The sequence below is a fragment of the Drosophila erecta genome, unplaced genomic scaffold (assembly GCF_003286155.1).
Source record: "Drosophila erecta strain 14021-0224.00,06,07 unplaced genomic scaffold, DereRS2 tig00000092-arrow-pilon, whole genome shotgun sequence".
Classification (NCBI taxonomy): domain Eukaryota; kingdom Metazoa; phylum Arthropoda; class Insecta; order Diptera; family Drosophilidae; genus Drosophila; species Drosophila erecta.
In genome coordinates, this window is record NW_020825207.1 from 14,966,056 (window position 1) to 14,992,803 (window position 26,748).

The 26,748-nt window shown below is 47.9% G+C and overlaps 9 protein-coding genes across 10 annotated transcripts; 7 read left to right on the plus strand and 2 right to left on the minus strand.

Moving 5' to 3' along the window:
- Positions 1 to 299: 299 nt before the first annotated feature.
- On the minus strand, positions 300 to 3,104 carry LOC6546825 (ribosome biogenesis protein BOP1 homolog). Its single transcript, XM_001974546.3, has 5 exons — positions 2,905 to 3,104; positions 1,523 to 2,837; positions 972 to 1,459; positions 604 to 899; positions 300 to 543 (listed from the first exon to the last, which is right to left on the minus strand). The coding sequence occupies exons 1-5, from the start codon at positions 3,004 to 3,006 to the stop codon at positions 390 to 392; spliced, it is 2,355 nt and encodes a 784-aa protein (XP_001974582.1). The 5' UTR covers positions 3,007 to 3,104; the 3' UTR covers positions 300 to 389.
- A 183-nt stretch (positions 3,105 to 3,287) lies between these two features.
- Positions 3,288 to 4,340, plus strand: LOC6546824 (ubiquitin-conjugating enzyme E2 L3). Its single transcript, XM_026981072.1, has one exon. It carries the CDS (start codon positions 3,645 to 3,647, stop codon positions 4,107 to 4,109), a length of 465 nt encoding a protein of 154 aa, XP_026836873.1. The 5' UTR covers positions 3,288 to 3,644; the 3' UTR covers positions 4,110 to 4,340.
- LOC6546823 (cap-specific mRNA (nucleoside-2'-O-)-methyltransferase 2) lies at positions 4,188 to 18,508 on the minus strand. The gene is made up of 4 exons (XM_001974544.3): positions 17,813 to 18,508; positions 6,499 to 7,079; positions 6,003 to 6,443; positions 4,188 to 5,950 (listed from the first exon to the last, which is right to left on the minus strand). The coding sequence occupies exons 2-4, from the start codon at positions 6,538 to 6,540 to the stop codon at positions 4,331 to 4,333; spliced, it is 2,103 nt and encodes a 700-aa protein (XP_001974580.1). The 5' UTR covers positions 6,541 to 7,079; positions 17,813 to 18,508; the 3' UTR covers positions 4,188 to 4,330.
- Positions 9,519 to 16,394, plus strand: LOC6546666 (putative 1-phosphatidylinositol 3-phosphate 5-kinase). Its single transcript, XM_001974542.3, has 9 exons — positions 9,519 to 9,679; positions 9,963 to 10,109; positions 10,169 to 10,847; positions 11,080 to 13,336; positions 13,397 to 15,406; positions 15,469 to 15,631; positions 15,689 to 15,846; positions 15,902 to 16,063; positions 16,118 to 16,394. Exons 3-9 carry the CDS (start codon positions 10,341 to 10,343, stop codon positions 16,303 to 16,305), a joined length of 5,445 nt encoding a protein of 1,814 aa, XP_001974578.1. The 5' UTR covers positions 9,519 to 9,679; positions 9,963 to 10,109; positions 10,169 to 10,340; the 3' UTR covers positions 16,306 to 16,394.
- LOC6546821 (anaphase-promoting complex subunit 13) lies at positions 9,588 to 10,264 on the plus strand. The gene is made up of 3 exons (XM_001974543.3): positions 9,588 to 9,679; positions 9,963 to 10,109; positions 10,169 to 10,264. Exons 1-3 carry the CDS (start codon positions 9,668 to 9,670, stop codon positions 10,250 to 10,252), a joined length of 243 nt encoding a protein of 80 aa, XP_001974579.3. The 5' UTR covers positions 9,588 to 9,667; the 3' UTR covers positions 10,253 to 10,264.
- Positions 18,509 to 18,591: 83 nt separating the features above from the next.
- Positions 18,592 to 21,071, plus strand: LOC26526411. The gene is given in 4 exon segments (XM_015157314.2): positions 18,592 to 18,912; positions 18,914 to 18,976; positions 19,139 to 19,513; positions 19,656 to 21,071. Coding segments are annotated over 4 exon segments (1,872 nt in total). The 5' UTR covers positions 18,592 to 18,841; the 3' UTR covers positions 21,019 to 21,071.
- Positions 21,072 to 21,292: 221 nt separating this feature from the next.
- On the plus strand, positions 21,293 to 23,642 carry LOC6546665. Of its 2 annotated transcripts, XM_026980072.1 has the most exons (4): positions 21,386 to 21,741; positions 21,800 to 22,005; positions 22,056 to 23,475; positions 23,603 to 23,642. In XM_026980072.1, exons 1-3 carry the CDS (start codon positions 21,386 to 21,388, stop codon positions 23,441 to 23,443), a joined length of 1,950 nt encoding a protein of 649 aa, XP_026835873.1. In that variant the 3' UTR covers positions 23,444 to 23,475; positions 23,603 to 23,642. The 2 variants fall into 2 exon arrangements, with proteins under 2 accessions (XP_001974577.1, XP_026835873.1); XM_001974541.3 differs by lacking the exon at positions 23,603 to 23,642 and having other exon boundaries at positions 21,293 to 21,741; positions 22,056 to 23,482.
- LOC6546664 lies at positions 23,461 to 24,110 on the plus strand. The gene is made up of 2 exons (XM_001974540.3): positions 23,461 to 23,674; positions 23,731 to 24,110. The coding sequence occupies exons 1-2, from the start codon at positions 23,569 to 23,571 to the stop codon at positions 24,027 to 24,029; spliced, it is 405 nt and encodes a 134-aa protein (XP_001974576.1). The 5' UTR covers positions 23,461 to 23,568; the 3' UTR covers positions 24,030 to 24,110.
- Positions 24,111 to 24,254: 144 nt separating this feature from the next.
- On the plus strand, positions 24,255 to 26,747 carry LOC6546663 (dolichyl-diphosphooligosaccharide--protein glycosyltransferase subunit 2). Its single transcript, XM_001974539.3, has 4 exons — positions 24,255 to 24,451; positions 24,619 to 24,857; positions 24,926 to 26,207; positions 26,267 to 26,747. Exons 1-4 carry the CDS (start codon positions 24,439 to 24,441, stop codon positions 26,635 to 26,637), a joined length of 1,905 nt encoding a protein of 634 aa, XP_001974575.1. The 5' UTR covers positions 24,255 to 24,438; the 3' UTR covers positions 26,638 to 26,747.
- The last annotated feature ends 1 nt before the right edge of the window (position 26,748 follows it).

Genomic DNA, 26,748 nt, shown 5'->3' on the forward strand with positions numbered 1-26,748 from the left:
GTGGACTGAGCGAAAAGCTTTGTGGAATTGCTATACAGTTAGAATTCCTGGTACACACAGGAGAGGGACTGACAGGCGGAGAGAACGAGAGAGAGTGGACGGAAAGACATGTGCGCGAGTCGGACAAAGAGAACAAAGCTCGAGACTCTTCGCCCCACTGGAATTTACCCCAAAGCTTTGGGGCTAGAACTTAAATACTTTCGACAGGGTTGCAATCTGATTTTGGGATCCCGTTGATTTCGGAACGCGGTGTTCTCAAAATGTTCAAAATATGGTTATATCTAGTATTGGATCCTTTTAATAAAAATAATATATTTTGTATTTACTATTTAAATTTCACAAGACTTTTGGAAACTAAAACAAACTTTCTTAGGGTTTGTACACCTAGATTACGTGTATAGTCGGATGGTACTGTCGGCGCCCGTGGAAAAGACCCATGGCTGTACCGGATGCCAGTTGACATCCAACACGCCAAACTCATCACGCTTCTCGTGTGTTTGCAGCTTTTTGAGTGGCACGATCAAGGGGTTCTGCAGCAGGTCACTAAAAATGGTTGCAGAAATTAGTATTTATCCTGGCCCATTGTGATTTAAAGCCACTTACTTATAGACCATGCCGTGGGAGACGATCACAGCCTGGTCATCGCTGCCAGAAGCAAAGAGCGGATATCGGAGATGGAAAGCTACACTGCGAACTGCGTTGCGATGGAGTCGCATGGTTTGATACGGCTTTGTCGACAGGTCCAAATCAAACCAGAGCATCTTTTTGTCATAGGTGGACACCAGCAGATTGTCGCCCTTTGGATGAATAGACATGCCCGATATCCATTTGGAGTTGGTCAGCAGCTTCTTGACAAGTTCTTGTTTAACCAGATCATAAATGCGAATGTTGTGTTGCGTCTGCAAAAACAAAACCAAGTCAATCACACTAAATATATGAATTCGAAAAAGCAAACTAATTATCACACTTACCGCCACAAAGAAGCATGGCTTCACCGGATGGAAGAGCACGAATTGGATGAGGCCCTTGCTCTTAGAGAATGGAATCTGCGAGCGCCGCTTGGACAACTGGTGAATTAAAGCCGAGCGGTTAGCACCTTCAGGCATCACTGTGGCCAAGTAGTCACCACGCCCGTGCCAGGTGACCTGTCGAATGGGTTTAAAGTGGGTAATAACTACGCGGACGCCCTTCTCCTGTTCATCGGCTTCCGCATTGGACCACTGCACCGCCGTCTTTATGCGTTCACTTTCAATGACATCCTGGCTGGGTGCCTCAGCCAAAAGATCGTCGGTCTTCTTTACCAGAACCTTGTCGCCCACTTTAGGATTGACGAGCAGCAGGCGATTGCCGGTGGCCACCGCAATAATAGACAACTTGGGATTAGGACACCAAGCCACGCAGCGCACCACTTCGTCGGTCTCGATTGTCCGAATGCAACGACCCGTTGCAATTTCCCAAACTGTGAAGTGAGTTGGATTAATAAGGGGATGTAAAAGAATTGCTAGTTAAGTATTGTACTCACTCTTCACGGTTTTATCATCCGAACCAGAGACGAGGTACTCTCCCTTGGGCTCAACACTAACAGACCGCACCAGATCGGTGTGGCCGCGGTAAACCATACTTTCCACCGTGGGGAAGGGCTGCAGGTCACGCGGCGAGGGCAACTTGGGGATAAGATACTCCGCATCGATGTTCAGCTTGACACGCTTTGCACGGGGACACAGGTAAAGATCCAGGCAACGAAGGAAGCGCTCTCGAAGGTATCTCGAGTAGGCTGGCACCTCCCTCAGCGACTTGAACTTCTGTGGCATGAAGTGCAGCTTGCGTTTGTGTGGCTCGTCCTTTAGTTTAAGCCACTCCTTGGTCTCCTTGGCATCGAAAAGGTACTCTGGCGGCGGATTGTAGGACTCGGCATGACCGGGAAGGTCGCGTTTGGGCGCAGAGACTGGGTCGTGGATGCGGCGCATGTGCTCCCGACTGGTGTCCGTTTCCCAAAGCATGTAGAACTTGGGACCACGCTTGGCTTGCTTCTCGCGTTCCACTTCCTCAGTGGTCTTCATCCAGCCCATTTTGAGAGCGTGCACCATGCGAGAGACGCGCTTCTTTTCGGAAACTGAGGGCAGGAAAGATCGCTTGTGGTCGGGTACGTTCTTGATGGGCATTTTTTCAACCTCCGAGGTGAACCATTCGATCCAGGGCTCGTACTCTTCGTGATCCTTGTTGGGGATGCGACCCGATACGATGCGCTTGATCAGAGCAATGTCCTCGTCCGTTAGGCGCACATCTTGACCGGTAAGTGGATCCTTGACGGTACGCCAAAAGTCCGGGTCCTCGATCTTGCGCAGGAACTCATCTATTTGATCACCTTGTGGTGGTTTAATGATCTTCTTGGCATCCCAGTCGTAGCCGATGTGTTTGTATTCGTCGTACCAGTGCATGGGTATATTGCCCACCGTATTTCTTATGTCCTCCTCGTCAGAGGTATCTGAATCCTGATACTCAGGCTTGGAGGTATCCCTTTTCGACAGCTCCGTTGTGGGGGCTTTCTTAGATGCGGCCCCGCTGCTGCTGGGCTTATCGTCTGATTGCTTTAACTTGGAATCCTTTTCCTCATCTTCCACTTCCTCTTCATCACTGCTTTCCTCCTCACCATCATCGTCTTCATCGCTACTTTCTTCATCTTCCTCAGCTGATGAGGATTGCTTTCTGCCCAAGTAGTTTCCCTCCTCGTCGCTCTCGAACTGCAGTTCCTCGCTGGAATCCGAGTGGTACTCCTGGTCTATTCCCTCATCATCTGTTGAATCTTCGCCGGGATCTTTTACAGCTTGCAGCAGGTCCTTAAAGAGCAGAAACACATGCAGGTCGTTGTGAACAACTTATTATTTCCTCGTCAATGGTACTTACCTCCTCTTCCTCCTCATTTTCGGACGCCTCAGAACTGGCCACCACTTTATTTATGGGCTCCGACTCCTTTCCCTTGCGTTTCAGAGCTAGTTTTTTGGTCATTTTGAGGTAAAAACAAAACTAACGCGGCGCACGTGTTGCAGTCAGCGATAGCGATGGAAATTGCCTGAAATGGTAGGTTATCGATTGGCTTGGCGCCACTGCTGCTGGTAATCGATTACAAAAAGAGCTGGAAACAGCCAACATTTCTTTTTCATTTGTTTCTCTTTTAAAAGAGAATTATTTATTTTCTTATAGCGATAAATTTTTTTTTTGTATTTAATATAGCATTGCTGATGCTGAGCAATCAAGACAAAGGTTTAATAAAAGAAAATACCATGTTGGCTAATGTAAACCAATTGCAACGCCATTGCGAGCAAGTCAGCAAAATACGCTAACGCCAATTGGAAGATTCTTGAACGAACCATTTTTCAGAGAAATTCGCAGACTTACGTGCTGATTTTTTTTGGGACAGTGCGAAAATCAAAGGTGACACGCCGCAACTGGAGCACTAGGAACTCACCTACAACGAAACGCCGGCGGCCGAACGACGGTATTACTCATCCGGAAGGCGAAACCATCGATTTGCAGCTCACACAAGGGCAAACAAAAGTGCACACGCACACATTGGCAAGGTTGCCCCCCTCCTTTCGATCCCCACACACACACCAGCATAGGAAAACCCACACACAGACGTCACGATGACTGCGCCGCGACGCCTGCGAAAAGAATTGGTCGATTTGCAGGAAAACACACTGAAGGCCTTCCGGGACATCAAGGCGGACGATGACAACCTGCTGCGCTGGACGGGATTGATTGTGCCGGACAATCCGCCGTACAACAAGGGCGCCTTCCGCATCGAGATCAACTTTCCGGCGGAGTATCCCTTCAAGCCGCCCAAGATCAACTTCAAGACACGCATCTACCATCCGAACATCGACGAGAAGGGCCAGGTGTGCCTGCCTATCATCAGCACGGAGAACTGGAAACCGGCCACACGCACTGACCAGGTCGTCCAGGCACTGGTAGACTTAATCAACGACCCTGAACCGGAGCATCCGCTGCGGGCGGAGTTGGCCGAGGAGTTTCTCAAGGACCGCAAAAAGTTCGTGAAAAACGCCGAGGACTACACCAAGAAGCACAGCGAAAAACGTCCGGCCGACTAGCGGATAGGCGAAGGAAGAGCAGGAGGAGGTGGACCAGTTCACAACCCATGTGTACCCTCACCCCTTAGTCTTGTGATGTTTCAGTTAGTTATTTAATTTTCATTTTTGAGCCCCAAAAGCTATCCTCAGAAAACATGTAAGCAGCTTTCCCCGGCAGAGTACCTAGTTTTGTAAAAGTAGCACTGTAATTTTATGCAAATGAAAAATACATGTTCGTTATGTTAAAATACAGCTGGTGACTCTTGTACCGAAGAGACGTCCGAGTTGGATGTCGGAGCCACGGGCATGGGAAAGGATTCCTCGCCCAGCATGCCACGGAAGCAGGTCAGCAGCACGTTGTTGTTGTGCTGTATGAGGGTGTTGCTGAATTGGTTCTTTTGCAGTTCCTTAATCTCCAGCAGGCTGTGAATGGCACCCGCCCGCTCATCCTTAAGAAGTTTCAGTACCTGCTTCAATGCACTGTTATCCGTTTCTTTCAGCTTACTTAACGTAAGATCTTGCGATTGATTGCTATTGAAACTACAGTCCTGATAAACAGTTTCTATAAGAAAGAGGAGCAGCGACGCTGCATAGTGGGTGAGGAACAGGAACTTGTGGAAGACGATGCTGTGGGGCTTCAGTTCCTTTACTGCTTCCAGGAGATCTATGAAAAAGCGTTGCTGGGCGGTGTGGAATCCCTCGCTTTCTGTTGGTGGCAGGTAGCTCAGTGTCTTGCTTTCCAACTGGCACTTTGGCGCTGACTGCCAAACAGGGTCGAGATCAAATGTGTCTAGGATGCGAAGGCGCAGTAGGAGAATTGGTTCGGAGGCAAACATGCTGCTTTGAAGACTCTGAACAGGTGCTCCTCGTGAAACGTGTAGACTCAAAGGTGCTGTTCTGTTCTTTACGTATGAGTACGGTGTTCTACTGTTAATACACTTCTCGAGTTGGTTAAATTCGCGGCGCAAGCAGTAAATCTGCTTGAGGAGGTCACCGTATTTCAAGGTCTCCCTTTCTGTGTAGGATCCACCATAGACGGGCACTGTGAATCCCAGAGCCTTACTAGTGGCCTCCTTGTCCACGATGCAGAGGCTATCCTCCAAGGGCTTCACATTGTAGAGGCTGTAGTAGGTGTTGGAGACGAGGCCGCGCAGGTGATGAAGGTGTCTCAGATAATGACGATCGTTGGACTCATAGGCATAGATACTTCCCTCGATGGCATCCGTTTGAAGCTTCATGTAGAGACGGCAGGCAATCTCGTGCTGCATGAGAAAGTCCTGGGGGATTTGAGACCTGGCAAACAACGGCATTACCAGTGTGTCATTCGACTGAGCAAGCTTGCCTTTTATCTCATCTAGCAAACGAGGCAAGCCGGGATGTTCCTTGTGATAGTTCAGGCAGATTACATACACTTCCGAATTTCCCCGCTTGGAAGTAGCCGGCTTAAAGATGTGTACCTCCTCAAAGATGCAGTTAAGTGTGTAAAGTAGAGATACACTGCAGGCCTCGAAGAGGGTAAACATCTTCAGCAGGAAGCTACCCCCACCTGAGAGAATCCTCAAGGCACTGAGTACTTCAGCAAAAAATAGGCGAACCACTATCTCTTCCTGGCAATCAGGCTGTGCGGCACAATCGATGGAACCATCGGCAGTGACAAGATCCACCTGACCCTGAAAAACTGCCTCACAACGTTCCACCAGGTGGTCAATATTGGCCACATCCAGTAGATTACCAGTGAGATCTTTGTGGAAGAGCCAGTTGTCCAGCGTGTGGAAGATGAACCTGTCATCGCTGATCATCTGGTTTAAAGCATTGCCTTCATAATAGGGATTCAAAGTGGTTGAGCGCCAGCGCCATTTAATCTGGAAGAAGAGCTCAGTTCCCGTTTCTCTCCATGATTTTTGGATAACTCACCTCATCCTTATGATATTTGCTATGAAGGTAGTGGTTTAGAGATGCAATGAAGGCACCGGGTGCCTCGCAAAGATGCAGAGTGTTGACCGCTGGCTTCGTGACCAGTGGATAACGATGCAGGCACTCGAACAGCTTGCACCAGGCCACAGTTACAAACTCTGCTTTGGTGTCGTTCTTCAGGCGCCAGGACACCTCGCCGGAAGGGTCCCGCCTGTTGGTATGAGCACTCCATTCCTGCACTCCGTAGTCGTTCAGTTTGCTTTTAACCGCATTCAGCTGCTCCCGCAGTGCCTGCAGCGCCTCGAACTGGTAGAACTCACTGAAGAGAGCCTGATCCGGTGGCGGCAACTGCCAGGATGTGTTGCCTCTGGGCTTCTGATAGTGGAACTTCTTTTCGAAGAGCTGCTCCAATTCAGATGGCCTGATGGACTGATAGTCCGTCTGAAAAGTGAGAAGTGTAATATCGGAATTTTAGTTTGTAGGATCCCATACCCACCTTGGGGTGTGGTTTTCCTTGCGCATACGAACGAAAGCTCATTCCGGCTAAATTTAAATGCGAAGTGGCAAAAACAAAGCGATCTCCGGCACAATAGAGATGGAAAAAGCCGAGGGCGATCCATCGCCAAAACAATAGCGACGGTAGTTAAAAATCGCGTACGTTATCGATTAAGCTATCAAATTTGAATTGATTTTTCTGGCTTATATGAATTATTGTAATTCTAATGCAATACTACCGAAGAGTTAGTTTAAATATTTCCTAGTTTGTTAAATTTAATGAAAATTATGATGATCACATTTGTTAAACAGCAAGCTATAAAGTTTAAATAAAAGTTGAAAAGAAGCTTCACTATTGTCAAGTTATGGTTTCCTTGGCACAAATTTCTTTCAAAGAATATTTAAAGCTACCTTTTTTTTTAATAAAATTCCCAAACTCTCTATTAAAAGATCTCAATCGTTTTAATGCACTGTTGTACCTTACAAGGTCTACCTCCTGTAGAAAAATAACTTCCTTTTCACCTTCGAAAGCGATCATCGGCAAAGCATTTCCCGTAGATGCCCGATGGTGGAAACGTGTGCCTGAAATACGAAATGGCTTATTGAAAAACTGATTTCTTTGATTCTATGGATAGTTATTTAGAAAGCGCACAGCAGGCGACAAATAAGGTGCCTACAAAGTGCCCGGTTACGAAACTATTGGTCATCATCCGTTATTGATTCGATTGTGCATACTAATATTTAATTAAAATCTAATTTTACTGATGCGGATAGGCCAAGTACGGAAGTCGGAGAAATTGTAGGAAAGGTACAGACATACATACATATGTACATATACCTTGTACTCCCAATCGGAATGTGGTTATGTCTTGGGGTTTCGGAATTTCAGCATCGACCATCGTGGTCAATGGGTTTACTTAATGCGTGCATGCCTTGCCGACTTTATAGCCATTTGAAACGTGAGGCGTGTTTTTATGAATAATAATAACGATATTCAAATTATGAGTTTCCAAAGCTGACAAAAGGATCGGGTCGGACTGGATTGGATGCCGCTTCGGGGAGTGTAGAAGGGGCATCACTCTTCCCTGGAGCTCGACATCGGTCGTGAGTAACGTTCTCCGCCTTTCCACATGCATATAGCCCCTCTTATATATGAAAATAGCAGTCGGAGCATATACATATAGGTGTAAGTACCCAGGCCGGTGTTTGTGCTCGGTTGTATATAGAAAAGTCCGGCACGTGACTGTTTTGTATAATCGCGCATAAATATCTGTAATGTAATGCCTATAGATGATGGTTCACAGCAACGGACCAACGTTCTATAGCTGTTTCGGGGTAATGGTCCCGGTAAGATCCATGTACCTTCGTACTCCCTGGATATATTCAATAGCTTCGAGCGGAAGTAGCCATCGCTGCGCATGCGCCGCGTTTGGCGCTGAATGGTGGCCATGGCCGATGCATTTTTGGGGCCCCCGATGCGAAACGACAAATTCCAATTCCGAGACGACAACGACTGGTACGTGGACACGGCTATTGTTGGCCACAAAATTTTATTTCATTTCATATTTTTCTCAAAAGGGAGTTCATTAATATTCCGGGCAGACGGTGTTGCGCTAAAAAGCGGCTTAGCCTGGCCACAGCACCACGTCTCCAGCCCTCCAGCCCTCCACCCTTTTTCCCATCCATCGGCTACCTGTCGCCGCGCACAGGTAAGCCTGTACTGGTACAGGTATCACCCCCACTCTGCGACGGTGTGCGTGAGCTGGCAACGGACCGCAATCCCCGTTTATTCTCCTTCTCCATGTGTGAGTGTCAAACGCCAACTAATTGAAACTTCTTCAATTGCCGAGGTGTGGTGCTGAGCTCGCCGCTCGGCTTCGGAATCAGTTGCCAATTAGTCTCCACCGCTGACGGATTACACTTGCCATCGCCCGGGAGTCCAGCGCTCCAATCCCGTCGTCATCTATTCCACCAGCAGCATATATACACATATGTACAATGTGGGCTCACAAAACTTGTTAAGTGCTTTTCAAAACAACAAGCGTTTCATTGATAAAAGCCATTGACAACAAGCGAGTAATAGACGACCAATTGTGCCCAGTGAGAATGTTTCGGTGAATTGTGGTCCAAATCGGTTTGGTTTTGAGCCATGTCGGATCGATCGTATAGCACCTCCGTTGGTAAATTGGCAAGATGTCGGCATAGCTGACGTTGAAAAGCGCTTTTAAAGAGCGCTATGCTGCATCTAGTCAGTTGTTCAATGGAACAGTCAGCGAGATCGAACACAATAGTTGTGAAGTTTAAATAGTCATCTTTTTTTGCAGATTTATAAGCATAAAATATATACAAAATATACATAATAGTTTTATGGACTGGAACATTCGCAAAATTATACTTCTTGGAATAGTTTTCTTATTTTAAAAACCTTTTTTTTCGAATGTTATAAGCCATAAGTTAAAAAAATTAATTTCTTCTTTCAGAATTGCAAATTTACGAAGTATTTTTATTTCATTAATATCTTTTAATCATAACAATTCTAGTTTTTTCCAGATGTGATTCGATATCTGAAAGAAATATCTCTGTATTCAATTTATGAGATATAAAAGGAATAAATACTCTGTGCAACGTAGAAGTCAAGTACAAAATCTTGTTTTTCAGGCATGACCGGGAACAAAGAAGAAAAATAACTATTCTCAAAATGTTGTATTATTAATAATTTCAAATATCGAGAAATCCATTGGAACCATATATGTCAAGCCGAACCGATGGATAATTGAATTTAATAAACACAAGCGCTCATTATTGCTGCTTATTTAAGCAGAATGCCACACAAAAAAAAACAATTTTCTCACCATTAAGCTAATTGCCAAAAATAAAGTATCTTTATATACATATTTGTTGTTTTCATACTTTGTTGTCATTTCAGCTATTTATTTGCATTAAATAGCAAACAAATTCAAAAAGTGCGAACATCGAGTGCAATCGATTGGCACATTCAGACATACTATCGCCGCGATTAATCGCATATCTCCCATCTCCAAACAGCTGTTTTATTCAACAAAACAGAATTATTTGCCAATTGTTTACAAAAACACTCGAAAAGAGTCTAAGCAAACAATTGGCAAGCAGGTGAAGACTGGCTAGTCTCAGATTAAATTATTCTATAAGTGATGGACAGCCAGGTAAGTGGGCAACTCGTGTGGGACGACCGCTTGCAGCTAGTTGATGTCCGGTCGCAAGATAGTAACTACTACTACGTCGCCTGTGAGTGTGGCAAAATTATCGCTTCACAGCAATTAGTCGTACTTATCAAGGCGCCCATTGTTACAAATCTAAATATGCGAGCAATACCGTGTCTCCAGTATTTGGGTACTGTCGCAGAGTGACGTAATTGCGCTGCGGGGGCGTTGTCTTATTTCTCTGGTTTGAACGAGATAATACCCTGTGTATAATTAACTGTCACAGGCACCGATCGATGATCTGCTGCTGGACATTGTAGACAATGCTTGGCGCATGGAAGTACTACCCTTCGATCAGGTTCTAGTGCCACGCGAAAAGCTACCCGATCCAGAGGCGGACGGCGGTGATTCACACCTGACGGTCAGCGAGCAGGTGAGTAAATGTTGGATTTGACCGACTTATCTGTCTTATTTCTGTGGTCCGACCTCCAGGAGCAAAAGTGGACTGATCTGGCGTTGGGCTCGCTGGCACCGGACGCAGCCCTCATCGATCAACTCAACATCACCTCTATCTAACCAAGGACCGCGAGTCCACGTGCGAGTGCCACCGCCTCGCCAATCAACCTGTTAGCGCCACAAGCCCAACTCCAAACACCTCGACAACATGAGTAGCAACAACCAGAGTAATAGCTCAAACCACCAGCATCTGCACTCCCCCACCAAACTAACCGAATTCGCCCGCAATTTCGGCGACAAGCCGGAATCACTCTTTGGCCGAGTGGTGAACAAGATCCAGAATGTGTACAACCAGAGCTACAATACCGTCAACGATATATCAAGCGGGAGCAGCAGCAGTTCCTCCTCGCAGCCTGTGCAAGTGGTGGGCAAATCGCAGTTCTTTAGTGACTCCCAGACTCCCGCAGCTGAGATCGCCGATGTGGATACCTCAAGCCAGCACTCAGTTCGCCCCCAGCCACCCACCACGCTCAGCATAAGGACCAATAGTGAGACACGTGGGGCGAGCACGTCCAGCACCACCGCAGCAGAGGATTCCGAAAGCAGTGACCGCGTCGAAACGCTGCCGCTGCCAACCAGCGAAGCAAATCAGGGGCGCACCGTATCTAACGTCCTCAAACACATAAGCAATATTGTGGCAACAAAAAACAACAATGTAAGTGAAAGTTATATTACCATGAACGTTTTAAAGCAAGAAAGTTGGATGATTCACAGGAACATTCCTACAAGCCCATTATCAAATATTTCTGTTGACTAATCTTGTTGTTTAAAAATAATTCCTTTAGTAAGCTAGATTATTAATTAAATGAAATTATTTAAGTATTTGCATATGAAAGTGTTACAATTTGACCAATTAATACAAATATATTATGTAAATTTCATTTCAGGATCTGCGAAACTACAAGGACACGGAACTGCAGCGCTTCTGGATGCCTGATTCCAAGGCCAAGGAATGCTACGATTGCTCCCAAAAGTTCTCCACGTTCCGGAGAAAGCACCACTGCCGATTGTGTGGCCAAATATTCTGCTCAAAGTGTTGCAACCAAGTGGTGCCTGGCATGATAATCCGCTGCGATGGCGACCTCAAAGTGTGCAACTACTGTTCCAAGATAGTGCTCACATTCCTTAAGTCCTCAAGCTCTGAGATGGGGCAGGATATGCAGGAACTGCAGCAACACTTAAGTAACAAATTGGAAGTACAAGATAGTGTCTCCTCGCTTGCAAAACATCCGCAGACGCAAAGGGCACCTCTTCCGCGAAAGACGTCAGTGGGCTATCAGGAGGAGCGATTCAGTTCCCATCCAACTTACACAACCCTTTCCATCGACGATCGCAAAAATATTCTGCAGCAGTCCAATTCTTTAATTACCCTGCACGAGGAAATGCAGCGGGATCTGCCTGCACAAAATTGTGGCCAGCGCCTGATTGAGTTTCTCAATAGTAATAATAAATCAGCAAACGAAGTGCAGGCCGTGGCCATACTGAGTGCTATGCTAGCCGCTGGGTTCCTCGAGCCAATCGTACCCGATCCGGACCAAATGGATTTCGATCAATCGCTTCACTATAAGTTCTCCAAAAGCAGCAGCTTGGAGACCTCCCGTACGATAAGCCCGCAGTTTGAGGCGGCTCCCCATGCGGAACCACAACCTCCGAAGTCTATGGATCAATCAGCAGACGAAAAGGATAAGGAGCTAGAGAATGAACTGGAAAACGATCAGTGCTATACCACAGCCACTTCTAAGCTTCTTGCTTCCTACTGTGAGCACGAAGAGCAGCTGCTGGCACAGATGTTGCGGGCACATAATTTGGACCAGGAATGGGACAAGGTGCTCCAGATGCTTTGCTCTACAGCAGCGAATCACTTCAAGCCAGAGCATTGTACTAACGATCTCATGGACATCCGTAACTATGTGAACTTTAAGAAGGTGCCGGGTGGGAGACGCATAGACTCAAAGATTGTTCATGGAGTTGCTTTCTCTAAAAACGTCGCCCATAAAGATATGGCCACTCATGTGCCCTTTCCGCGCATATTGCTGCTACAGTGTCCCATTGTGTACGAACGTATTGAAGGCAAGTTTGTGACCATTGAGACCGTGCTGCTCCAGGAAAAGGAATACCTTCGCAACGTTTGTGCCCGCATTATGAGCTTCAAGCCCAATGTTGTGCTTGTGCACAAGAATGTGGCGGGCATTGCCCAGGATCTTTTAAGATCGTATGAAGTTACCCTTGTTTTGGATGTAAAGCTTTCGGTAATGGAGCGCCTGTCACGCACTCTGCAGTGCGACATTGTCAGTTCAATTGAGTCGAATATAACCATGCCCAAGCTGGGCTATTGCAATGATTTTTACATACGCAACTATAATGGCAAAACGCTGATGTTCTTTGAGAAGCTGACGAATCCCCGAGGATACACCTGTCTTCTCAGAGGAGGGAGCAATTCCGAACTGACGAGGGTCAAGCGGGTGGCATCAGCATTGCTCTTTGCACGCTACAACTGGCGCTTGGAAATGTCATTCCTGCTGAACGAGTTCGCCCAGCCACTCAGTCCAAAACCGTCGATATTCGACTCGAAAGAAACTAGCCCCAAAACGGAAACAGAGGCAGAACTTCGAGCTAAGCGACCAATTATTTTAGAGCGCAAGTCCGAGGATAAGATCACCACCATCATCAGCGAAAATGTGTCAGATTTCACGGATCCATTGCGTGCCTCACAAGCCGAAGCTCTATCCACTTCGCCGTGTGCTCCACCCGTGGTTGAGGCGCTAGCTGTGGAACCGCGTTACGACAACAGATTCCGCACGGCACTGAGTTCCACCCTGCTCTCAGTTAGTCCCTTCCTGACATTTCCCCTACCTTATTTGGAAACGGAGCAGGGCAGGAAATGTAAGCTGCGTAAGTTGTTTCCCGCCGAGCTTTACTTTTCCAAGCAATGGTCCCGCACCGGATTGGAGAGGCCAGATAGCATGGGAGACAGCGAAACTAGCAAATCAGAGCCAGGAGACAAAGAGAACCAGTTGCAGCTTCTTCCACCCCACGATTTTGTGCAAATGAAGATCACAGCACCCGCTAGCAGTCGCGACATTCAGTCGAAACTAGCCGAATTCCGCTCCTTTGGCGGTCGCTTACCCAAGGGCAAAGCTCCTAGTAAGCAAACAATCCGATTGATCTATGAATCATTATCATTATCACTAATTTATCCCTCAGTGCTCCGACCGAAGAAAAAGAACGCCGAGCTGATCCAGCGACCACAGAAGGTCAGTGAGGAGCAGCTGTACAAGGATGCCCTGGATCCGCAGAACCATCAACGTTTACCGGTGCTCTTCTGCAGCTTTCATTATAATCCCAAGGGCGTTTCGTCATTCTGCAAGCTGCCCATGCTGCTGGACATGAAGTTCTACGGGCAATATGACATCATGCTGGAGCAGTTCCTCCAACGATACTGCTGTCTTTTTAACTCCATGTGCCCGTCGTGCAATCTGCCGATGCTCGGTCATGTGCGTCGATATGTACACTCTCTGGGATGCGTACATGTCTACTTAACCGAAGACCTAACCCGTTCCGACCCGACGCGTATATACTTCACGTCCTGGTGCAGCATATGCAATGCCACTACACCCACTATTCCGCTCGCCGATTCCGCCAAGTGCCTTTCCCTCGCCAAGTACCTTGAGATGCGCTTCCATGGCCACGCCTACAAGAGACGACCTCCTTCGGCAGACGCAGAACAGGGCGGCACTGCATGTGAGCATTCATTGCATCGTGATTATGTGCACCACTTCAGTTTCCGCGGTGTCGGCGCCAAATTCCAATATACACCGGTCGAGGTTTGGGAGACGGATCTTCCTTCGTTGACCTTGCAACTGGATCTGCCGCAACCATTTCAAAGTCCCCAAGTCCAGGAGGAGATTAAAATCTTCTCGGTGAAGGGTCATGAGGTTTATAATAGGATTCACGAGCGTATTGCTGACCTCGCCACCGAAGAAGAGAACTCGTCACTGGTGCAGCATCTGAAAACCATGCTCACGCATGACCAGTTTATCTTCAAGCAGAAGATTGAGATCGTGCATACACTGCTCACGGACAACAGGGCTACTGCCTATGACACTAGCGATGCTTTGGCCATGGCAAGAAGAGCTCTAGCAGAGAGTATTGAGCTGTGGGGTCCTCGACTGCAGGAGATTGAGAAGCTAACCGCCAAGCTGGCGCAGCACATCGACTCTGGAACCATTTGCACGGAGGAACTAAGGCCGGAACAGGCTCAGTCTACAGATTCTTCTAAAGCTACCACCGCTAGTTTGCCAAAGGAGAATGATTCCCTGGAGTGTCCAAGCGAGGATACTGAAAGTGGCGCTTCCAACAGTCAAACAGTTTTGGATAAGAATTTCTCTATTGATCAGATGTTGGCCTCTACCGTTAACGTTTACTCGGATAAAAAGTCCATAAGGAAGATTCTCACCCAGCTTCTGCCATCGGGTAATCAGGTTAACCCTTTGCAGTCGCCTTTTCCGGCACAGGATCATCTAACGCTTCCATTGGGCAGTATTCCCATTCACGTTAGAGAAACCGATCTGAGTTCAGTGATTGCATACAGTTTAACTTCGATGGATTATCAGAAGGCAATAGATGCGGCGGAGGCGAACACCAATACAACTCCAGCCTCTGCTGCCCATTCAAGTCCGCAGTTAAAGCGAAAAATTCCACTAGCTGAAAGCATTAGCGACGCCGAAGACAGTCCGAGCCTTTCACGTACTTCGAGCAACACCAGTGCCGCTCCCAATGCATCGGTTCCTTCTCCAGCTACCGCGCCTTCCGAGTCGGAGGAAAAAAGCAAGGAACGCACAAAGCAGCCACCGAGTCCACATATCACGCTGGCATTCCAAGACCACAGCTGCCAGTTCCAGTGCAAGATCTATTTTGCCCGCGAGTTTGATGCAATGCGGTCGAAGAGCTTGAAGCCACCCAAGCTAGATAAATCTCTGTACCGCCGGCTGGAGAAGAGCAAGATGCGGGAGGAGTTGAGAATCTCACAGAGTCGCAACGGGTCCGAAATGGAGCTGGTGCGCAAACCCAGCGACGTTGGAGGGCCTCGAAGTACTGAGGAGAGTTCCAATCAGGAGGAGGACGCTAGGATAGCTTTGGCGCGAAGCCTTTGCAAAAGTGTTCAATGGGAGGCGAGGGGCGGTAAATCGGGATCCCGGTTTTGCAAGACGCTTGGTAGGCTAATAGATTACAAATTAATATGCATTTCAATACTTATTCACTTTTAACGTCACCAGACGATCGTTTTGTGCTCAAAGAGATGAACACAAGAGATATGATCATCTTTGAGCCATTTGCTCCAAAATACTTCGAATACATCGACAGGTGCCAGCAGCAACAGCAGCCCACATTGCTGGCCAAGATCTTTGGCGTCTTCAGAGTCAGCGTGAAGAAAAAGGAGTGGGTTTTCATTCATTGTATACTCTAATGCTGTTACTCATGCATTTTTAATATTAGTTCTTTCGTGGAGCGTTCTGTGATGGTCATGGAGAATCTGTTTTATGGCTGCAATATTGAAAACAAGTTTGATCTTAAGGGCTCAGAGCGGAATCGCTTGGTGGATCCCAGCAACCAGCAAGGTGAAATAGTCTTGTTGGATGAGAATCTTGTTCAGAGTGAGTTAATTTTCTATACAAACCACAATTGGAATATAAAATTACTTTGTTGCAGTGTCCTGGTCAAAGCCTTTGTATGTACTGTCCCACAGCAAAACTGTCCTGAGGGATGCCATCCAGCGGGATTCGTCCTTCCTGGAAAGAAACCTCGTCATGGACTACTCCCTTTTGGTGGGCTTGGACAAGAAAAACGGTGCCTTGGTACTAGGCATCATAGGTATGTATTGAAGTACATTTAGAGTCTGAAATAATTGCACGTTCTTTTTGATAGACTACATTCGCACCTTTACGCTGGATAAAAGGATGGAATCCATCTTAAAAGGATCGGGCATCCTTGGAGGCAAGGGAAAGGATCCTACCGTGGTCAATCCCGAGCGCTACAAGCAGCGCTTCATCGACGCCATGGATCGTTATTTCCTCATAGTTCCGGATCGTTGGGAGGGCCTTTCGAAGGTCTGATCTCCTTCACCCACCCACACACAAAGTGCACACATTAGTTAGCATAACATAGCTATAGACGCAATAAAGTAGACGCCAATCCAACTCAATTCGATTTCAACAACACTATGTCAGCCAGCATTTCCGACTCCGCAGGCAAATTGATTTGGCCTTGACCCGCATCCGCAGCCCGGAAGCCACCGCTGCTCATGACAATTGAAAGCCATGTACTCCGGAGTTGCGTGCCAGGCGAAAGGGAAATTATTATCATGATGGAGACCGCGTCGCGAAATGAAATCGTTAAGAGGCGAGTAAATCAGGCAAATGGGCTCATTGGAGCCTCATAAGCATGGTTTCATTAGCGAGGCGTCAAAATGCCGCGAACTGGGTTAAAGAACTCAACTCTGACATCTGCAGCGGGTGGCCAAAATCGGAATCAAAACACCATTTCAACTGCAGCTGGCAACTTTTGATTTCCAGCACAGCCGGTGGATGAGAAGGAGGCCACAAACTGCGCGATTGCATGCAGCCGCACTTAGAGCTCAGCACAAAAAATAAAATCCTCACATTGTTGTAATCCCCCCAGTGACACCTCAAGTCAGTCGCCGTGGGAAAATGTTGGAGAAGCAGAAGCGCAATGGAGTTACGGCAGAGGGTGGCAAGGTGGAAATGTCGGAAAGTTGGCGTGCGAAAACTGGCTAACTTCTTGGTGGCGCACACTGCCGCCATTCAGTTGGGATTTACGATCTGAGCGGTCAAGTTGTGGTACGGCGAGCTGCGCTTAAATGGCGCCATTTGCGGTTCGGTGGCTTCGGAGGGAATGGACTAGTGGTCAGCCACTGGCCAAGGGTGTGCCGGAACATGAGTGCATCAATGTTTTCCCTCTACACGGAGACCCAATAAATGTTTAATTAGAGTGCAGACCACACAATAGCAGGAAATCAACCATGGCGATTGCCTACGACTGGAAGACCAACGATGTGTAAGCAGCAGAAGTGCTTTCCAACTATGTTTGGATGCTATAAAGCCACTAGCTATAAGTCTCAAGTCAAAGAACACAAAACTATTTTTAGGAACTAACCAAGGGAACTGCATTTGTATTCTTTCCAAAGTTTAAGCGACAGTTCCTTTTCTGCACCGTACCAGGAAATATTCTGACCCCATTTCCCATTAATGTGTTTTGTAGAGTAAAGGAGAGCTACTTCCTTCAGAGTTTTATTTTTGTTCATCCCATCACAATGGCACTTTTATAGTAAGCCCAGAAAACCCTGTTTGCTTTGCATTTGATTTAAAGTGAGTGATGTTAGACCTAATTGAAATCCCGGTGGCGGTTGACCTTGTCTTGTTTTTGCTGTTATTGCTGTTAACATAATGGTGCATTCTTGTTTATTGCATTACGTATACGCCCTGTGGCGTGACTAGGTCGTGTAACAGCAATTAAAGCGTCATAAATCTGCAACTGTAATTATGTGTATGTCCAGGTATCGCAATGGCCCACTGATTAGCATATTTAAATGGGTTGGCTTACTGCTGCTCCGCTTTAAAAATAGCCAAAGGTCATTTGGCATTGTCAAGATTGCTCGTTCGCAGGACTTTCCACTTGGGGCGCTACTATGGGTCGAAAGTTGGCCAGAAATTGGGTCAGACTTTTGGCCCTAGTTACGAGCAGTATTTCTCTTTTTTACGTTCCTGTCTGTTTCCGTTTCCAAATCAGCCAACGAATCACGCACATTCCCCCGCGTCATGCAATGAATTTTGGTTTACGGATAATACAACATTTTGGCAGTCACCAATTATAACCATTTGGGTTGCACATTTTCCCACACGTGAGAACTTTTAACCGTCGTAAAAACTTTTTAATTCCGTTCTGCGCAACAGGTGTTTGTGGTCACATTTGGCCCGCTGCCGGGAGCCATAAAAAGTGCAATTTGCATGCGCGCAGGTTCGCCTCCGACTGGCAATCCTTGTGCATTTTAAATGGCCTGCCTGCTGGGCGACGAGTCCTTGGCAATGCCTCAACAAAAAACTCATTTCCGTATATGGACTACCAAGGTCCTCAGGCGCCGTGGCGCGGGCGTTGTCAGGAATAACAAAAGTCGGGAATTTCGTGAGCTATTGATTGGCATTTGGTGGAGTGGGGAAGCTATCACACATGCCCGGGCAACGTGTTTGGAACAGAGGATCCACTGATTTCTTAAACATTCTGTTCAAACTTCAAGTATATTTTTTAAACCCTTTTCAAAAAATAGTTCTTAAATACGGGTGTGAAATATTTTGAGTTAAAACAAAAGGATTAGTGAAGCATTTGCGATATTTCAATTAAATTTGTTTAGTTTTTTGTCATAGAGTACAAGCTTTAAGTCAGCTAGAAGTGATTTAACTAAGGATTTGGCAATGGATACCATCGGATCGACTCTGGTCGGCCGACCTGCTGCTCCCATCGAATCCAATAGACAATTTTCTAATTTGCAGCAATTTTACCCTTTTTACCCATTCATTAGTTTGTTTACAGAGGTTTGTGAGGCGAGTGTGCCTAGCAACATGGTCGCAGCACGCCATGGGCTCTAGCTCCATGGAAATGGAGGTGGATGTGGTGGAATGCCTTCACTGGCTGCCTTTTAGAGCCGGCCCGCCTCCTTTCCGAAACTCTTCCGTTGCAATTGCAAAAGGTCGAAGGCAGATGGGGGAATTGGTGGCCCCGTTTTGAAGGGACCTACCTGTTATTTGGTTGTGGTGGCGACGACCAGCGATACCCGTAACTTTTCCGCTCAGTTGGCTGGCAAAGACAAGACGCGTCGGAGGTTCCACACACATATGTGAAGCAGATCCTAACCAGATTCGCCTTATCTCACAGCTTTGATGCCGACTTTGGCTGGAATCGTTCCTTCTCCGAGCCGGATCTCACAGGCAATCAGAAGTCCGGCGATCTCAGCCGATTCGCCATCAAGCATCCGCACGAGTACATAGCCGTCGATGACCTTAAGTACTTCCGCCGCCGCCAGCCCGTCCACCTGCACACCCGGAGCAACGTGTGCCTCCACAGCGGCGATGAGCCAGCGCCCAGCTTTGGCTCCCTGAAGTCCGAGTACCGCAAGCACTTCCGTGGCACCCAGTCCAGACCCAGATCCTTGCTGCGGCGCGCGACCTCGCTGCGACTGGAGGGATTCATGCAGCTGCTGTCGGAGCACCAGGAGAAATACCACTGGTACACGCCCGAGGACCTGCGCTTGTGAGTAGCTGATTACCCCAATACAAGAAAAAGTTTTTGCATAAATTCAATACACATATTTAACATTTGAAGAAATCAAGTTACTTAAATGCTCTGCAATTTAATGCATTCCAATCAATAGTAAACTGATTTCCACCCACAGCTCCCGCACCTTTCCCGTCCGCAATCCGGAGAATCTGCAGCTGGGCGAGGGCAGCGGTGCCGCCGATGGCATGAAGAACTCCTCGTACCTCATGCTGGATCCCAGCACCAAGATACTGCCACGCGAGGTGTTCCTCGACGAGTCGGAGCTGGCGGCCAGGAACCAACCCACCAGCAAGCTGGCTGCGGACAAGTTTCGCCGCGATGTGGCTGCCCAGGAGCAGCAGCGATGCCATCTGCAGATGCGTGCCCAGGCTGTGGACCGCGAGCAGCAGGACCAGGTGCCGGAGCCCTCCGAGTACCGTCGCCAGTTCGTGCAGCAGTTCCCCGAGAAGGCGCACTCCATTCCCCAGATGAGCAGCATCAAAATCCAGGGTGAGTTCGTGGCGGTGCCGGAGTACAGGGACAGCTTCCGTATGTATGCCAACTACTCGAAGAGCGCACCCATCAAGAAGAACGACAACCTGCTCGTATCCGGCTCCGAGGCTGCCTATGCTCCCAGTTCGGAGGTGCCGGAGTACCGCGACAAATTCATCGACCCACCCAAGCACGTGGCCAAAGAGAAGTCCCTCAAGACGGACGACCACCTGCGTCCGCGCGGGGAGTTCACCAAAGAGATTCCCGAATACCACGAGAGCTTCCGAGACCCGCAGATCACTGAAATGCCGGAGCGGGGAAAGCCCAGGGAGCCCTTCCTTCGCCTGCGCGGCAAGATCGAGTTCAATCCGGAGTACAGGAATAACTATCAGGATTTTCCGCGTTCCCGACCCGTCGTCCAGAAGCCCACTTCCTGCTTCCGGTTGCCCACCTCGGGCGCATGCCACGCCCCATCCCTTCACCATCAGCCGGAGGAGGATCTGGAAACACCTGTCCTGGTAACAGTGCCTCCCTCAGAGGTGACCGCCACGCCAGAATATCGACGAGCGCAGTACAACTACCAACTGCGGGAGCGCCCCAGGGACGTGGAGGGTGCTCCAGCCGGTGTCCAGGGGAGTCTGCGCAAGAGCTCCGATTCCTCGTTGGACGTTAGACAGCCACAGGCTCAGATGCCCCACAAGCGGAGAACGTCGCGTCAGCGGCAGATCAAGGAGCCAGAGCAGCCATTGGCCACCAGGTTCGACGATGTCGGCGGCAATGCGGCCAAAAAGCCAGCCCGCTACGGCAGACGAGCGTCTGTCCTCCAGAACGCAGCCAGCTGCCGGGAGAACTCGTCGATCATCGAGGGGAATCCTAAATACGCCATGGGATGTCGTCGCTCCAAGCAGCCAGCCGGAAATCAGACGCAACCACCCGGTTCCTTTGTGGTACTCGACGAGCCATGCAAGCCCTCCAACTGGATGAAGAAGACCTGGTACGACTCCTAGGACAACGCATCTACACCTATCACTGGTATTCTGTTTTAAATCTATCTTATGTAAAGGAATAAAGTTTTATGAATTAAATTGTCTTGTAATTTGTGTTTTATTGTAAAGTATCTGTAGGTACACTTATCTGGTCCACCCTGCAATTGTATCTTCCTCATTCATGGCGAAAAAACGTAAACAAACGGTTGACTGCTCACCTAAAAATGTTTGGGTGACTTTAATCTTATCTTGTGGCTGGGTTGATAATAGTTTGGGAGAGCGGTTACTCATAGTGGTTCAGTATCACCGTGGATTTCGCAAGTTGCAGATGTGAAGAACGCAATTACAAAACCAGATTCAAAAAGGAACGCGCATCCGTAGTGGAATCATGACGGTCACGGCGGTCCATGCGGCCAATCCTCCGGCTCACATACTTGGCTACACCGTCCGTAGCCGCACGCGCATCTGGGTCTCCTATATAGTGCCCTCATGTCTGGGACTGCTGGTGTACATTGTCCAAACAGCCTCGGATTTGGCCCTGAGCTACCAGCACTTCAGCCAGAAAGAGCCGGGTCTGGGAGCTGGCACCCTCGTCCTGGTAATCCTGCCGCCCATTATTACCTTCATCCTGGTGGTGGCTTCAAGGGAACAGAGGAATTGCGCCTGCTCGGAGCGTAATAAATGCAGTGCCCTTGGCATTGGACTGCTTAAGCTGTTCCTATTCCCTTTTTTTGTGATTTTCAGGTGAGTCAATGGATTGTTAAGTGGGTCACTGCCGTGTTCAATAACATTAACCGATAAGGTTCTGTACGCGCTTGTTTTGGGCCATCGAGGGACTCTTCCACGACGACGACGATGTGGAGCGCATGAAGTGCTTGGCCAAGGCCACACAAACCTCCAACATTGAGTTGTATCTGTTTGTTCAGGCTTATGCCCAGGCAGCTCCACAAATCATTCTTCAGCTGTACCACATGCTCGTCCAGGATATGTTCCGCAATTACGAGACCTGTAAGATATATCCTAATAGGATTACCTAAGTATTAACTTCTTGCTTTTAGCTGCGGTTCAGTCCTTATCGCTAGTATTCTCGGCCATTGATCTGGCTGCCATAACCACCAGTTATCATAGGATGGAAAGCCAGCGGAGGGTGGGTCGCCATTATCCTTGGGCCACACCGCAACAGGTGGACACCCATCGATGTCAGCTGGAGCAGAACGAACGCCTATGCTGTGAGCTTGAGCGGAAGAAACGCGAGTCCGAGCGCACCATCACCAGTTTCCCGGAATCCGACAAGATAATGGAGAACTTTCGAGCCCGCAGGTCACTGCCCAATTCAGGCGAGGGCACCCATGAGCTGCATATTCAGGGAGAAGATGAGGTAGACAACGATGCCCTGGAGCAACTGGAAACGCGAGCACTACTGCACTCCGGACCAAAAGGTAATGCTACCGATGAAGAGAAAATACAGGGAACGAGGCCCAAACTAAAAGTGCGATACGAGGACCTGGGGGACTTGAACACCATCGAGGTGTTGGACAGCATACCCGAGACACCACCACCGCCACCGCCTCCAAAAACTGCGCCACCAGAGTTGCCCGTTCTGAAGCCAACCGAGGATGATCCTCCAACACCCGACTTGCGACGAACCATGTCGGATAATGAGCACAGAAAGAGTCGTCGGGTGACTAGACCTCTGTCCCAGCTGGAAACCTTTAAGGACATGCTGCTGGTTAATGCCCAGCTGTACGTCAAAGAGAATGTCCCACATCCACCCAAGCTCCTGATGGGTAGGCTCAAGGACGAGGATCCTGATGAGCACAGTGTTCTGATTCCCCAATCACCCAAACCGTCACCTCTAACGCCCAAGGACGTGGTGGACTTTTACTTCCCGCGTCCCACCAAAATAGTGAATGGGATCCAGCAGGATGATTTCGCAGGCAGGACGGTTTCCTTCTTCGGATGGATTGCCTTCATCACCATGAGGATGTTGTCGTTGTCCACCTTCTGTGTCTTCTATCCGAAGGCATTCTTCATCCTTGTGGGCGTACATTACGCCCTAATGCTGGGCTGCCTGGCATTAGAAACCCGTTGTCGTGGCAGTTGGAATCGCAGCCTGTTCTTACTTCTCCTCGCCTACATCTACATATTTGTGCTAATGGAATTTCGGGTGTCCTTCAAGAACATTCGACTGTGGTATGGTGGATACCTGGTGCTCACCCTCGTCGAGAACATCACCATATCCTCCATTTGGTATGTAAACGAGGACTTTGAGTCCTGGTGGTTCGGTTTCATCTGGGAGTGGATCGTTTACAGTGGTATCCTATTTCTGGCCACCCTAATCGTTTATTACTGTGTACTCCGGCCCAAGGATGTATCCCTCATAGTGGAGGACGAATCCCCGCAAGGGAATCAACAGGAATATCCTGAGGACCAGGCCGTTGCCTAGCAGTTTCCGGCTAGTTTGTTAAATCGAAATAGGTAGAGTATAAATCGTCAGTCTGTCACTGGCAAACGAATAAATTATTTACCTTAGTATTAATTTGAAAAAGATATCGAAAAATTCATTCTGCAATGGTTGATCGTGGAAATAATTTGGTACTTCCAGTGGGTCCATGTTCAACGGAACTCACGGAATCTCAAGCCAGCTTTGCTCCACCCAAAATTAAGAAAGTGCTGCGTAAGTTTGAGCCCGGAGTATTCTGGAGTACTTTTCTAATCCTAATGGTAATCCAGCCACTCGGGCGAATCGCAGGGAACAGTTTCTATGGCAAGAACTCTTTGCCGAATACAACCGACAGGCCTCCGCGCAAGTGGATTTGGGTGAGGATCGCACGGAGTACTATGACCAATTCTGCAGGGACGTGCCACCCAAAAACGAAGAGACTGAGGAAGTTCTGGTGAACAAGTATCCGCTTTACTGCACCACTGCCGTCACAGTGTGGAATCACGAAGGAGATTTCACCAAGACCTTTAAAAGAAAATATTCTATAACCAGACCTATTGATCAGTGTACTGAAAAATTTGCACTTTAGAATAGTTATCATTAAAATTTTATTTAAAATGGTTTGAAAAAAGAATAGTACCCACAATAAATGATTTGCTTTGTTCTTTCATTTTAAATGTAAATGTAAAATTATAATCAGGCTTTGAAAATATAAAGATTGTCTACTGATAGTTTGTTAAAATAACTGTTTATTTATATTTCATATATTTTAACTGTTGAGATAACAGTAACAGCATGCAAACGGTCACTCTGACAACGTGCATCGATTGTTCTTCGTCTAACCATCGATGTTTGTTGATTAAGAAATATATCGATAGTTGTCTCGGCCGCTGACGTGTATAAAATATCGAGGGACAGGCGGTGCTTTTTGAGCGATTTTATTTTATTTTCCTGTAGAATATAAGTGGCGTGTGAGAGCGCAACCACAATATAGGAAAATGTTAAAACTAGGTGCGTCTCCAGCTCGGTGTTTGAGCCGAATAACTTTAATTTTACGCTATATTCAGTGGAAACGCCGGCTGCAAAGTCGTAGCTCTCGTTCTGTCTCTCTCTGATTTTCGTGGTTAAGCGATTGCCGGCGACTTGGAACCTAATGGTTATTTTTTATCCAATGCCAGGTCTGGTCATCTTCTGCGTGTTGGTCGCTAGTGGGACGACGTGGAGCGCCCGCACCGTGGACAGCCACTTGGGGCAAAAGGATCTCAGCCGCCTGCAAAAAGTTTTCGTGGACGGATTTGGCTCCAGTGACCTGCAGTCGATATTCTTCTCTAGCCTCAACATCCAACTGACCGACGCCACCCAAAAGGAGCCGTTGTGCAAGAAGATTGCCACGCTGCATTCGGAATCCAAGCTGAACGTGGGTTTTTCTAGATACGCCCATTTATCAATGGCCCTACTTATTTATGCATTTTAAACTCCTTGCAGAGCTTCGAAAAAGACTACTACTACATTGGTGCTAGCAGGAACCTGGGCTGCTCCACAAAGATCGACGAGGCTCTGCTCTCCAAGGTATATAGTTCCCTTAACTCGGAGCTGGGCACCTCTCAGGAGATCTTCTACCGTGTTGTCACCCACAAAGTGCTCGGCGTGGAGATCAATGAAGCCACACAGGGAAAACTAGTAAAGCGCTTGCAAGAACTGCTTAAGAAGGACGACACACTCAGCGGCCTTGGATACGCTTTCAATGTTGCTCCACTTCTTGGTGCCAGTGCCTCTTTTATCGCTAATCGCGTAGAGGATGCCATCGTGCAAGCAGATGAAGTAGACGGCAAGCTCCTGCAATTCGAAGGTGGTCTCAGCATCACCTCCCTGATCATCAATGGTGCTTTCGGCGTGAGCAAGACCTTTGAAAAGCCCGTGCCCGTTACTGCTGACCAGGCAGTTAAGTTCGCGAATTACTTCCTTAGTCGCCGATCCGTCCAAACCGCCAAAGGAGCTCATGTGCTGATCGAGGCACTAAAGACTATCAGTGGAGCCGATAAAATTGCTCCTGTTTGCGTGCAGCTCATTGGCAACGGTCAGTTGGACGCTCAATCGCCGACACTGAATGTAGCTGTTGTGGATCTGCTCGGAAAACCTTTGTCACCTGCCCCCAAAGCAATCAATGCAAAGGTTATTCGCAAGAAGGACAGCTCTGTTTTGACTGATAAAATCCCTGTGGCCTCTAAATCCTCTGACAAGACCACCTATGTGGCTGATCTGGCAAGCTTAAAGCCAGCTCGCGGCGCTTACCAGGCGGAGTTGAGTGCCGATGGTGTCTACACCCAGACACTGCAGTTCAAGGTTCTCGGCCGCGTCAAGGTTCAATCTCTGGAAGTGGGAATCGCCGAATCTGATGCTAGCGCTGCCACCCGCAAGCAAAGTGTTACCTATCCAGGAAAACTGCCGGAGGTTCTCTCGGCAGACAGCACCCAGAAGCTTTTGCTGAAGGCCATTTTGGTTGATGAATCCACCAGCAAGCCTCTGGCTGTCCATCAGGCCTTCGTTCGGCTATACAACAAAAAAACTGACAAGGAAATCATCTTTGTGGCCGAGCAAGATAGCAGCAAGGCGTACAAATTCGACATGGATGTGGGCAACAATGGCAAGAACTTCAACTACCAGAGCGGGACCTACAGCATTTTCTTGACCGTGGGCGATTCCTCCCTGTCCAACTCTTTCGAGTGGTTGGTTGCTGAAGTTCAGTTGAAATTCAACGATGATAAGGGTAATATTGCAAGATATTTATAATGAAAAGTTCACATTTAACCACATATCTGTTTACAGAAGTCAAGCCTAAGACCACTTCTGGTCCCCTGCCTGAAATTATTCATCAGTTCCGTGTGCCCGACAAGCGCCCGCCCCGCATCGTGTCTGATATCTTCACCGGACTGTGCATAACCCCGCTTGTTTTGCTTTTCGTGTTCTGGGGAAAACTGGGCATCAATGTGTCTAACCTAACACTGGCCCCGAGCACGATTGGCTTTCACCTGGGTTTCGGTGGCATCCTAGTGCTGTTCTTCGTGTTCTGGCTGCAGCTTAACATGTTCCAGACACTGCGCCTGCTGATTCCTATCGCAGTATTCACATTCCTGGCTGGCAACCGATTGCTGAGGGGTCTTTACGCACAACGTAACTCAAAGACAAGTGCGTCGTAAGTCAGTTTATCATTGTACGAAGTCAATAAGTGAGCTACTCTCTATCTTGCAACTCCATCAGAAAAGAAACTTTAATAAAGCGATTTAGTTAAGCCCAAACACACACTAAAT

What these genes read in the sequence shown, in the direction of transcription:
- LOC6546825 (XM_001974546.3), bottom strand. Translation starts at nt 3,006, where the DNA reads ATGACCAAAAAACTAGCTCTGAAACGCAAGGGAAAGGAGTCGGAGCCC. An exon ending in AAAATGAGGAGGAAGAGGAG is followed by an intron (nt 2,838 to 2,904) that starts GTAAGTACCATT and finishes CTGCTCTTTAAG; the next exon opens with GACCTGCTGCAAGCTGTAAA. An exon ending in GGATGATAAAACCGTGAAGA is followed by an intron (nt 1,460 to 1,522) that starts GTGAGTACAATA and finishes CTCACTTCACAG; the next exon opens with TTTGGGAAATTGCAACGGGT.
- LOC6546824 (XM_026981072.1), top strand. Translation starts at nt 3,645, where the DNA reads ATGACTGCGCCGCGACGCCTGCGAAAAGAATTGGTCGATTTGCAGGAA.
- LOC6546823 (XM_001974544.3), bottom strand. Translation starts at nt 6,540, where the DNA reads ATGAGCTTTCGTTCGTATGCGCAAGGAAAACCACACCCCAAG. An exon ending in AAGGAAAACCACACCCCAAG is followed by an intron (nt 6,444 to 6,498) that starts GTGGGTATGGGA and finishes CTCACTTTTCAG; the next exon opens with ACGGACTATCAGTCCATCAG. An exon ending in GCAAATATCATAAGGATGAG is followed by an intron (nt 5,951 to 6,002) that starts GTGAGTTATCCA and finishes CTCTTCTTCCAG; the next exon opens with ATTAAATGGCGCTGGCGCTC.
- LOC6546821 (XM_001974543.3), top strand. An exon ending in ACCTGACGGTCAGCGAGCAG is followed by an intron (nt 10,110 to 10,168) that starts GTGAGTAAATGT and finishes TCCGACCTCCAG; the next exon opens with GAGCAAAAGTGGACTGATCT.
- LOC6546666 (XM_001974542.3), top strand. Translation starts at nt 10,341, where the DNA reads ATGAGTAGCAACAACCAGAGTAATAGCTCAAACCACCAGCATCTGCAC. An exon ending in ACCCAAGGGCAAAGCTCCTA is followed by an intron (nt 13,337 to 13,396) that starts GTAAGCAAACAA and finishes TTTATCCCTCAG; the next exon opens with TGCTCCGACCGAAGAAAAAG. An exon ending in CTTGGTACTAGGCATCATAG is followed by an intron (nt 16,064 to 16,117) that starts GTATGTATTGAA and finishes TCTTTTTGATAG; the next exon opens with ACTACATTCGCACCTTTACG.
- LOC6546665 (XM_001974541.3), top strand. Translation starts at nt 21,386, where the DNA reads ATGACGGTCACGGCGGTCCATGCGGCCAATCCTCCGGCTCACATACTT. An exon ending in CCTTTTTTTGTGATTTTCAG is followed by an intron (nt 21,742 to 21,799) that starts GTGAGTCAATGG and finishes TTAACCGATAAG; the next exon opens with GTTCTGTACGCGCTTGTTTT. An exon ending in GTTCCGCAATTACGAGACCT is followed by an intron (nt 22,006 to 22,055) that starts GTAAGATATATC and finishes TCTTGCTTTTAG; the next exon opens with CTGCGGTTCAGTCCTTATCG.
- LOC6546664 (XM_001974540.3), top strand. Translation starts at nt 23,569, where the DNA reads ATGGTTGATCGTGGAAATAATTTGGTACTTCCAGTGGGTCCATGTTCA. An exon ending in CAAAATTAAGAAAGTGCTGC is followed by an intron (nt 23,675 to 23,730) that starts GTAAGTTTGAGC and finishes ATGGTAATCCAG; the next exon opens with CCACTCGGGCGAATCGCAGG.
- LOC6546663 (XM_001974539.3), top strand. An exon ending in ATTCGGAATCCAAGCTGAAC is followed by an intron (nt 24,858 to 24,925) that starts GTGGGTTTTTCT and finishes AACTCCTTGCAG; the next exon opens with AGCTTCGAAAAAGACTACTA. An exon ending in GAAATTCAACGATGATAAGG is followed by an intron (nt 26,208 to 26,266) that starts GTAATATTGCAA and finishes ATCTGTTTACAG; the next exon opens with AAGTCAAGCCTAAGACCACT.